Source organism: Dioscorea cayenensis, chromosome 12, assembly GCF_009730915.1.
Source record: "Dioscorea cayenensis subsp. rotundata cultivar TDr96_F1 chromosome 12, TDr96_F1_v2_PseudoChromosome.rev07_lg8_w22 25.fasta, whole genome shotgun sequence".
Taxonomy (NCBI): domain Eukaryota; kingdom Viridiplantae; phylum Streptophyta; class Magnoliopsida; order Dioscoreales; family Dioscoreaceae; genus Dioscorea; species Dioscorea cayenensis.
The window spans coordinates 2654529-2665815 of NC_052482.1; the positions used below are offsets into that span (position 1 = coordinate 2654529).

An 11287-nucleotide genomic window follows, 5' to 3' on the forward strand; every position below is an offset into this window, starting at 1 on the left:
CAAATGAAAATGTCTTTGAAAAATATATATATTTTTTTTTAAAAAAAAAAAGGTTTAATTTGACAAACTGGGCCCACGGTAAGTAAAAGACCTTCTAATGAAATTGTGTCATTTTTTTTTTAATAAATAAGAAATTTCCTTCAGATGATGGAAAAATAAATTTAAAAATTTTTATTAGAAAGACCTCATTTTCTTCCAAAGTGAAAAAAACATTTTTACTTATATGGTATTAATTAGTTATTTTGATACTAATCAATGTAAATATTTTAAATCAAAATTTTCTTCTGTAATTTTTGATAGTTGTTTATTTGTATTAAATAAAATTTATAATTAAATATTAAATTATGATCATATTTTAAACCTTCTTCTGACTCTTTTTATTTGTTGAATTAAAGAGATCAAATAAGTAATCAAAAAAATCATGATTTAAATTTTGAATGAATTATAATCAAAATTTGGCACTTGTACTGTTTCTTCTGGCCGTTAATAAAAACTTTTTGAGTCAAATCATAAACAATGTTAAAAAGGACAAAAAAACATTTTAACAACAACAGATTTAACTAGAACCCAAATTTATATAAATATTATATCCAATTACTCTATTCTACTTAACTAAATTAAAACAAATATCAAATTCAACAAGAAAGAAAAACCACCATAACACAACAAATATATAAAGAAACAGCCAAAAAGCAATATGAACAGAATTACCCATAAGATCATCAGCATGACCTAAATTTCAAATAAATAAAACAAAAAAAAAAAATTCCCACAGTTTCCACATGTTGAATTAAATCAATTGCCAGCTGAAGCAAAATTTGTGTACATTTACTACATTACTATACTCACCTTAAACCATTGCTCATTATCAGTAAAGTTGATTCTGTTCATAAACACTGAAACCCTGAGAAACCAGGGATATGCCTTGGCAAAATTAGCCAAGTAGTATGAAAAAAATAGGTTAATGAACCTAGGTAAAGAGTAAACATAATAAGGGTGTTGAGTAAAATGAGAAAATGTGGAAATAATTGTAAAAAAAAATTGGCAAGTCACTAGCAGTTTCAGGAAACCAAGGATTCCAACCAATCTGAGGTGTATTCATATGCGACGAAGGTGACAGCACCAGCTGGTGCAGATTTTATTATGGAAGGATATAAACCCTTGTAGAGACCTGGCCATCCTTCTTTTCGTAGTATCTGTTTCACTGCATCGAACATGTTCTTGTAAGAACGATTCTCTAACCTTGCTCCGTACTTCGGGTGCCTTTGCAGTCCTTCAATCTGGAATGTTTTGAACTATGTTTAAGTCACATTTGAAGTATTTCAAGGACTATATAAAGCACAACATTTGGCAGATAAATTAGAAGGAATAAAAGAATGCTTGCTCTCAACATAGTCTGCAAGAGGACAACTATCATTACATCAAGCAATACACTACCTCAGTTTAATGGGGAGTTTGAGGTTTCAATACTAATATCTCATCAACCATGTTTGTTTGGTCATAACATCAGGCCAGACTCTACCTCAGTTTTTATAGTCACATAACAACTCTTATAGTAACCCAGAAAAGTTTATCTACCATATTTATGCCATTGTAGATAAAAAGAGCTTCCCAAAGAAAAGATGAAATTATTTTTGAAAGTCAATGGTTATGCAGACATGTTATTGACAATAGAATGACAGCCATCTAATAAACTATCATGAAATGCAGTTTCACTGAAGAGCTGACATCTTTGACTCTACGAGTTCAGGTGAAGAATGCATACGCTGGACAAAACTAGGAGATTCTTTTATTTAAAAAAAATCAATAATATTTAGTAAATAGAAGAACAAGGCAGAACTCAGTCTATATAAGCGGAAAGGGTAAATTTATGTGGAAGTGATACTTGAAGATAATGGCACTTACAATAAACACTTCTGCCAGGGAAGCATGTGAGGCATATATTTAGAGATGTACGAATTTATTTAGAGTTAAGTCCATTATTAGAGAAGCTAATAGACCTGCAACCTATCAACTTTTGCAAGGAAAGGTTGATAATCTAGATGGTTTGATGTGGTCAACAGCAACCCTACTGTTCTGCAAGATCTTTGTACTCTTGATGTTGCTGGTAATCAGCCAAGTGGTTGTAACATAAACCAGAACTCGTGAAATTTGGGGGAAACACAAATTATAAAACTTATTTAAATTTTGAAGACATGCTACAGAAAGAGAGAGACAGATACTGAAACTCAGCACGGCTGAATATGAGATTTAGTTGTGCTTGTTCATCAAAAAGAAAAATCAACGAACTCAATATAATAACAGCTAAAAAATGAACCAATCTGAAGAAATTGGAGCATGTAGGTAAAAAATAGCTTGAAATACCAGAAATAGAACTCTCACTTCTTGAGTTATGGCGATTACCTGGAATCTCTTCTTTACGACATCAAGAGGATGACAAACAGCTTTAGAAAATGTCCCAGCTGCAAACCCACAAAGAAATAACTGGAAGCTTGACAAGCTGTTATTTGACCTTGATGAGCTCAAATTGGAAAGTCTGTACCTATTCCAAGACTACAAGCAGAAAAGATTTGCACTAAGCATCGAATATTATATAAAAAACAATATATGGGTATGGGTAATTTTCTAAATGCAATGATTGCATACTTTTCTAAGTCAAACATACAGTTGGAGAAATGCTTTCAGGTGTTTACATAATACACTTGGTGCTAGTTAGAACTGTAGTTTTTTATGCCTTCTAGAGAACCAATCAACTTTCATATTGTAAGCAGAAGGAGAAGATTACTGCAGAACTTGAGCATTATTATGCACCTTCTGACTTATTTGTCAGACATAATTTGCACTGGTTTATATGAGCTCAATGGACTGCAACCATGCAAATAGGCTTTGCATAAGAAGGTGCAAATTCCCCCACTCATCAACTACCATTCTCTATCACAATATCCATTCCTCGGCCACATGGATAGAACAGGCATATTATGAGTTCTTTTTCAGGTGATCAACAAAAGATGGAGGAAAAGAACGAAATATTCATGATGGAAGATTCTTATCCGGTTCTTCATTTCTAAAAGAGGGATAGTTGTATCAGTAAAGCACAAGGTTCAGGAATTAAAGAATCACCAACATGCTTAACATATAACATCTGTGAAATTTCATGGCAGTGTAACAGCAAGAAATATGATGTGGTCAGTGCCCCCAATACCAACTAAAACCTGCAAATAAAAGCTAGTGCCCAACTTTGAAAAGATATCAAGAATGTACACCCAAACAAAATCACTGCATGCACCTATATATTTCTGGCTCGCAGACTTGGTCTTTGGCTCAAGGGTTTATAGACTGCTTATTATTTGCTGCCCTGTGAAACTACTACCCATGTTTTAGTAATCAATACATTCAACTAAGAATCTTTCTATTGAGGAGAATATCTACATATAACCAAAAAACAAGAATCTAACAACACAGTCAAGCATGGTTTACAAACAGAAAAAGGCGAAAAAATACCAGTTCTGGAATGTTACCATCATCCATCGCTTGCATGTGTCGTAGGTACCAAACTGCAGTCCAGCATATGGAATAATCTCAACTAGTGTTGGCCCCAATCCGGCATACAGACCCCGGGCACCACGGGTCTTAATGATATCAACAAATGCAGATCTCATTGAAGAATAAACCTGTACAATGTCAAGTGACACAAGTTCTCATAATATCCATTCCAACATATTTCTTCATTATGTTATCCACATAATGCACTTTGCCATCAGTGTTAAAAGCCTTTTACTGTCAATGTGCAATAGTAATTACATTGGTTATGCGCAGAAAAATATTTTGGACAACAGCACAATCAAACTTAATGTCAAATACAAGGATAATCTTTGTGCTCAGCACTTCAATTCGAGGCCATCCAAGGGGAACGATAAGGTATTTGCTAGTTTGAGAACCCGCTTAATTCTTAGAGATGATGATTCGAAGATGATTATTTAGATGAAGAGAATGATAAATTTGAAGAGAAAATTGATGATGTTGGTGGTGATGATAATGATGATGGACTCGATGATTTTGATGATAGTCACTAGATTTTATTATTCAAGTTAGGACTTAGGACTCAATGCATGCATTATGCATGTTATTATGTACGTTTTTATGTCTTCTATGATATTAACATCAAAAAATTTAAAACTTATAACATGAAAACTATCTTTCAATTTTTTTTAATTAGTACGCCTAGTGTCTCTTAGGCACGCACCTGTGCCTTGCGCCTTTTGCCTAGGCCCTAGGACCCCCTGGGCCTAGACGTGCCTTACGCCTCTGACAACTATGGTTTAAAGGATGTTTGTGGAAACTATCCAACAACTTTCTGATGGCCATGAGCAGCCCAAACTTGCCAGGCTCCCAAGAAAGTTGGGAACCAAGGCAAACCAATTGGAAGTTTCCTTTATGAAAATCAGGCACTTCTTATATTCTAATCAGTAAATTATATTTGTCCAGATTATATTTGTCCAGATAGCTAACTGAAAATGAGAAAATAAATGGGGAGTCTAGCCAGAGGACATTCACATGGATACCAAGATATCAGAATCATTGTACACATATCTGCCACAGCCCACCTATGTTACTGGCAAATAGGCACCATAGCATTAAATGGCATACAACAAGGTGCCATTTCTAAATCATCATTAGATGCCAGGCTTGATAAATGAAGGATTATTTTGCTATTGGACGTAAAAGGGAAGTTGGCGAAGCAGTTGCAAGAAACTATAATTCCTTAAAAAGGAGGAAAGAACAATTTTGTCTGTTTGTTTCACTGTTTGTTGAAATGACATCTAGCAGTTATGTTGTTTGTTTCAACATAACTTGAATGATGTAACTGAAGAACTCGACTGCTTTTAAGAGCATATCAATTTTGAAAAACATGAAAGAGAGAAAATAGAAAACTAGAGAAACAAAGACGGAAATGTAGGGAGGGAAAATGATAATGCAAGGTAGAGACAAAAAGTAGTAGCGAGGTAGAGAGAGAAAAAAAAGAGAGGGTTAATTAGAGAGAGAAAGATCAGTGGTGTGGTAAAGAGCGAGAAGAGAATAAGCATAAGCATAAAAGCCCAACATTGACCAAACCCAATGAAGGACCAAGTTCAAGATTAAACTCCGCCTTTGGTTCCATGAGGAAGCTGAGGTTGTCCCACTTTCAGAAAAGCAAATAACCAAAGGAGAGGGACTTAGCCCAATTGCCTATAAGTAGGTGAAATAATGCATGTGCATGGCATGTCTTCATCTGCACACATGCATAGATGCCTGTGGCATACCAAAACTGCTATCTTAATAATGAAATACCAGAAATTTCATCATAGATGATATTCAATTAAGATAGATGGAATCTAAACAAGTAATAGCACTGCTCTGCAAGCAAGTTAATTTGCATACTTTTTCCCACAACTTGTATATGCCAGTAGCAGCTCATCCAAGGAAATGCATGTACCCGAAACAAAGCTTGAGTTCTTTTTAACTTATAAACAAAACAACATGGGCAGAACCAAGCATGGAAATTGCATAATCGCGAGAGCATAAATATGTTACACACCTTAGGTTCACCTTGTGATGCTAAAATGGTTCGTAAAAGATCAAAGGGATATGATCCTACTGTTGCTGCACATCCAGCCAGTGCACCGCTCAAATAAGACAAATAAGGGCTCAACTGCAAGTGATCCTCTGGGGAAAAAGAGACCATGCAACAAGAGTAAGTAAAATGGCATTAACAATCACTACACTTAATCAAGAACTAGCAGAGTTCAAAATCATAAGATTTGAAGATCAACCACAAGTACAAAAGGCGAAATTGTTATATTTCACAAATTATAAATCATAGGTTCCAAAACAAGCACTATAGTGGCACCAGGTTAATGATTATCAGATAACAGACCAGAACATCAAGACAATAATGCGGTAACAAAATGCTGAGAATTCTTGAGAGACCAAGCCAAGCAAAGCAAATTGTAAAATGTCACTAGTAACTCAAAACACATGATGCCGACCATTTAGCAAAAATTAAGTCATCATCAGTCCCTCAACTAGAGCTGTCTGTTCAATTTGAACCCTTAAGTAAGAACAGTTCAATTGGCCCTCAAACTAACCAGTGATTTTTTGCTTTGATCCTTCCATCCAATTCCATCAGACAAATGGCACGAACAAAATTAAGGCCTGACAGAGCAGATGATGTGGCACATAAAATGGCCAACTTAGCCAGGCGGAATCTCATGTAAAATTAGAAAGAATTATTATTATTTTTAATTACCAAAGCCTTCCTCCTCATTGGTTCTTTTCATACTATGCACCAGCAAATTGCTTCTCAACACCATTGTTTGCTTTTGATAAAACATCGGTAACCTGCCCCTTGATGAGCAAACCTCAAGTGCCCACAAAATCTCAGCTTATGGAATACCAGGGCATTCTCAAAAACAATCAAGTATGATTGTTTTGGTGAGGAAACAGGAGAGGTTGGTATGGAATACAAGGCCTTTGCAATACTTCAAAAGGGATCAGCAAGCATGGGTTTGAAGAAAGAAAGGCTGTTGAGGTCAAGGTTGTCACCTAAATGAGCCACGACAGCCGCCTGTGACACTATATTCTTCAAAGGAGTCATTGAATTTAGGGGGCGTTCATTTCAGCCACCTGAACCACTTCCTTGAAATGGGGCAAAGTGATATCATTTCCAATAGCTCTAGTATTCATTTCTCATAAAGTGATAATAGAACCAGAGAATTCAGATGTTGGGTAGAATTCTATAAGTTCAAAGAGGACTTTGGAAGTGAAAGAAAATAAGTTTTTATAGATTGGCTCACTTTCCCCCACTTCAATTAAAAATTAATGATATGGGTTTAGTTCAAAATCACTTCAGTCGAAAATGGGGGAAGTGGCACTTCCCCCACTTTAGGACAAATAAACACCAATAGCGGGGTGAAGTTAGAACACTTTCCCCCCACTTCCCCCAATTCCGATGAAATGAACATCCCCTTAGCCTCCTTATTTCTTTGTGACGAAAGAGAGAAAGAAAAGAGTGGGTATTTAATGGATGTTTCAGTGATGAAGTGTGAACATTGAGAAAGAAAGAGGAAGATAGATTTTGATGATAATGTGAAAAATGAGGATTTTATAAAAGCCAAAGAAATAATTAAGTAAAAATAGCAAACCTTATTTCTTTTTCCCAAGTGGCAAGCCACATAACTAAGTTGGGTAGTGTCGTGTAATCTGCCGTGTTAGCCCTTAACCAATCCCTCCCCACATGGCTCACAGAATTGGACTTAAGGAACCAAAATGAATGATCATTTCTAATTGAAAGACGTAGATTGGCTTTAACCCACTAAAAATGATTACACCAACCATTAATTTAATTTATGAAGAAGATCAATAATCAGCAGAGTTTGTGTCAACTGACAAAAAATTTTAAACATATAGAATTAATTACTAACATGACAAAAGTGATGACAATGTGATATTATAAAAGTCAAATATCCAGTAGTTCAAAGGGAATCATGTGAACTGAAACCACACCATAAGAAGCCACAAGAGCAGTCACTAAAAGGGCATAACAACTTACAGATGACATTTCATGACACATGAAGGGTGAAACCAACAGGCATACTAAAGGACAGAGGAAAAAGTGGAGAAAAGAAATTGAATACGGCTTCAAGAGAAGGAAATCAGCCCTTTAAGCTTGAAGCTACTACTCATAAAAACATTGAAAGAGAATCGCAGACCAGTAAATAGTGGGTCAGCAAAGAAGAGATGGTAAAAAAAGATAGGCGAACTTAACAATTCTTAAATAAAAGAGTGTTTCCATAAATATGCTACAATATTGAATACAATGCAGTTATACACATGACGAATTCCAAATTAACATTCCATGGCATCAGACATTTAAAAATGAAAAGATCAATTTAAATTATAAGTTCAATTTCCTCTAATGTAGCTGCAAACCTGTTTTAGAAGAACCTGCAGCAAAACTTTTTAACTTGTGTAGAACCATAAATTGTATGGCTGTGTAAGGCATATACATGAGTAGAGCTGGAACATTTCCTCTCCAAAAACCCTGTTTGAAAGAGATTAAGTTCAAGTAACACAAAAACAGTTCTAAAACAATCACCAAGAAACATTTTTTTTATTTAATTAGAGTAATTTGGTGATGACTTTACGACACCTGAATAAGCGTGCTAGAGGTAGAATTAGGAAAAAGTGCATGGCTTGACTGCACATGTTAAAAACATAGAACTAGTTTTTATTACAGGCAATGACTACCAAGCCATAAAACTACCTCAGCAAGAAAAATTATGAACTTATCTGATAAACCAAAATTGCTTCAAAGAAAAGTATATGGGAATCTGAGGCACCAATGAAAAATAAGAAAATATAATATTTTCATAGTTTCATTGCAGGCTAAAGGAGATGGTTAGGAACTTAGGCGGCAGCAGGAGTTTATGAATGGATTGCAAATGAAATGCTACTTAATAGGGAGGAACTTAAAATTTAAAAAGCCCGCATGCACCAAGGAATATAACTAATTTTGATGTCATTCCACCAACAATAACCTTTTGCATGAAAAGGATATCAGACTATTCGCTCTATGTAACTCATTAAATAATAGCATATTGGCAAATAGATCCAAACATTTTTCTTTTTTTTTTTTAACTCTAAGGATAACGCCAAACATCATGCTGTTGTAGGCATCAAGTCTTCTGTTATCAAAGTAGATATTATGCAAAGACTCATAAGAAAACATCATAATTAATTTGACAAATCAACCTCTAACTAAAGAATAGTATAATTATTAATTACTCAAGTTTGTAAAAAAAAACTGAATTTAAATCCCCGTTTTAACTTGGGTTATTGTTAAAGCTAGTATTCTATGCATCAATCAATGCTCCTATAAATTTCATTTGTTAAATTTGCAAGATATTCAAGAAAGCAAAAATCCTCATGCTTACTTTCTCTGACAACTATAAAAGTAAAATTTATATTATAATAATGATCATAATATTTTAGATGAGCACATACCGGTAATCCTTCTTCGAGGTAAATATCCCTTGCTGCCTGCAGGATCCCTGTATATTTCGAAGGTTTGTACAACTCTCTCTGGAGTAAAGTCCATGATGAAGTGGGCTCAAGTTGAACCTGCAAATAGTCACCAAAGGTCCTTATCATTACTAATGGACTTTAGTAAACATCATTAATTCAATTGGGAAAAGTAATGAAGAAAGAACAAATTAAAAATGCCAACCACACTGGAATGTGCAAGCATATTGATGAAGAAATTAAACTTGCCCATTAAAAAATTCAAGTTCAGTTCACAGAAGTTAAGCAAAACTCATTTTCCATTCATAGAAGAGCTAGCTGTTGCTGCATGGCTCTAATATATAGATCCTTTCGGTTCCAACACCTAAACATCGTAAAACCAATAACTGTCTTCATACCATAAACAAATAAAAGAGTTGAGACTGCTACTCTTTTTGGCTATTAGGAAACACTTGAATAGTGTATACAAGTGTGTGTGTCTGTGTGTGTGTGTGGTGGGTGGGTTGGGGGTGGTGGTGGGGGAGGGGAGGGACCAATGCGGACAAGCCACCCAAACACACCCCAAATCTTAAATCTTTAACCATGCTTTAGAAGGGAGTCGACCCCTTAACCTCCTACATAGGGAGTTAATCACACTACCACTCGCATATTGCAGCCGTGATCAAGAGATTACAAGTCATCAAAAGAATGCTTTTGTTAGAAACAAAGTGACCAAAGGTATTAGATCAACTTAATGACACAAATCCAGCCCCCGAATTTGGCCTTCATAAAAACCATGGCACATATTGGGCCTGTGACATGACAATGCGTCCCAGCATCAAGCAACTAAATGTACACAGTGCATGGTACATTATCATAGTTTTGTCAAAATGACATACAATAAATAAATAAATACATAAATAAAAATATTGATCAAAGACAGCTCAAGTTTTCACCTTATTACAGACAATAAAACTATTAGTAAGGATCCAATTTCCAAAGCCAACTATAATTCTTTTGGATATTTTCCAAATGAAAGCCTTAACTTTCACCAAAAACAAAGGGACTACAGAAGCAAATTCAAGAAACTGACTCAGGAACAAGGTTGACGTAATGAGCCATTAAATCTATCCAAAGACCAACCTTTCCACCTCTGACCTTAGAAAAATCATCACATTTTGTTTACCAGCTACCAATTCCAAAGGAGAGATACGATTCCAGCCCCCTTATCAAGAATAACTTCAAACTTCGAATAAGTGCCAAAGATTAAAGGCAAAATTAGGTTAAAACTTCCGTATATCACCTCAATCCACCTCCAAAGTTAGCTCAAATATCCAAAATCAAATCAAAACTACAGAATCAAAGTACAAAACACGAAATCGAGAAAAAGAACAAGAAAAGAACAAAGAAAAGCTCAAAAGAACCTGGAATCGAATCTTAATGACATCCAACGGCGAGGTCACCGTCCTGGAGATGGCACCGGCGATGGCACCGGCGGTGGCTTCGGTGAGCGCCCTCTTGAGCTGGCCTCTCTCCTCCATGCTCTCGCTCTTCAGCGACCTTTCGAGAGGAAACGCGGACACGGGCAATGACCAAAGGTCTCTTCTTTTTCTTGTGGTTCCTCGGCGCTCTAACAATGGCTGAAATAAAAAGAAGACAAGGTTCTCTTTGCAATTACCCCCCTAAACTTATGATTATTTATATATAAATCCTTGCTTTCTATAGTGCAGCACCGTCACCGCCCATTGATTTTAATAATTTTGTTTTCACGTTGATACCCCTGCAAATATTTATATTTATATATGTTCGGTAGTTTTCTGCAAACTTTTTGACCAAGAAAGTGTGTGTACGAGTTTATATATATACCCCTACAAAATCCGAAAATTATATATAGAAATTTTTCTATTTACTCTATAAACTATATATTTACCTTTTTTGTATTTTCTAATTAGAATTTTTATAAACTTGATAAATGTACTTGAGGTATACCGAAATATGTATCTTATAAATTAATTCAATAAATTAGTTATTATTTCAAGGTTAACTATTATATATATATATATATATATATAATTCAAAATATTCAGAGATAAGGCATGCAAAGAAAAAATTCTTTATATATATATGAAATTTTGAATTTTAATAATTAATTATAAATTGGTTGTAAAACTGTACATAGAAATATTAATATTACTCAATTTCAATATCCTTTTTAAATACTTACAATTGATTGTATTGTTCTTTTTTT

General features: G+C 34.8%; 2 protein-coding genes across 2 annotated transcripts in view; one reads left to right on the plus strand and one right to left on the minus strand.

Annotated features, from left to right (window-relative positions):
• Positions 1-783: 783 nt before the first annotated feature.
• Positions 784-10644, minus strand: LOC120274082 (mitochondrial thiamine diphosphate carrier 2-like). The gene is made up of 7 exons (XM_039280835.1): positions 10464-10644; positions 9043-9159; positions 7969-8080; positions 5576-5703; positions 3519-3671; positions 2404-2553; positions 784-1280 (listed from the first exon to the last, which is right to left on the minus strand). Exons 1-7 carry the CDS (start codon positions 10578-10580, stop codon positions 1062-1064), a joined length of 996 nt encoding a protein of 331 aa, XP_039136769.1. The 5' UTR covers positions 10581-10644; the 3' UTR covers positions 784-1061.
• The window catches only part of LOC120273798 (cytosolic sulfotransferase 14-like), a 3349-nt gene continuing 2689 nt past the window's right edge, over positions 10628-11287 (plus strand). Inside the window, exon 1 of the mRNA XM_039280506.1 lies at positions 10628-10700. Coding sequence (XP_039136440.1) covers positions 10628-10700 — 73 coding nt within the window. The remainder of the gene's footprint in view (positions 10701-11287) is intronic.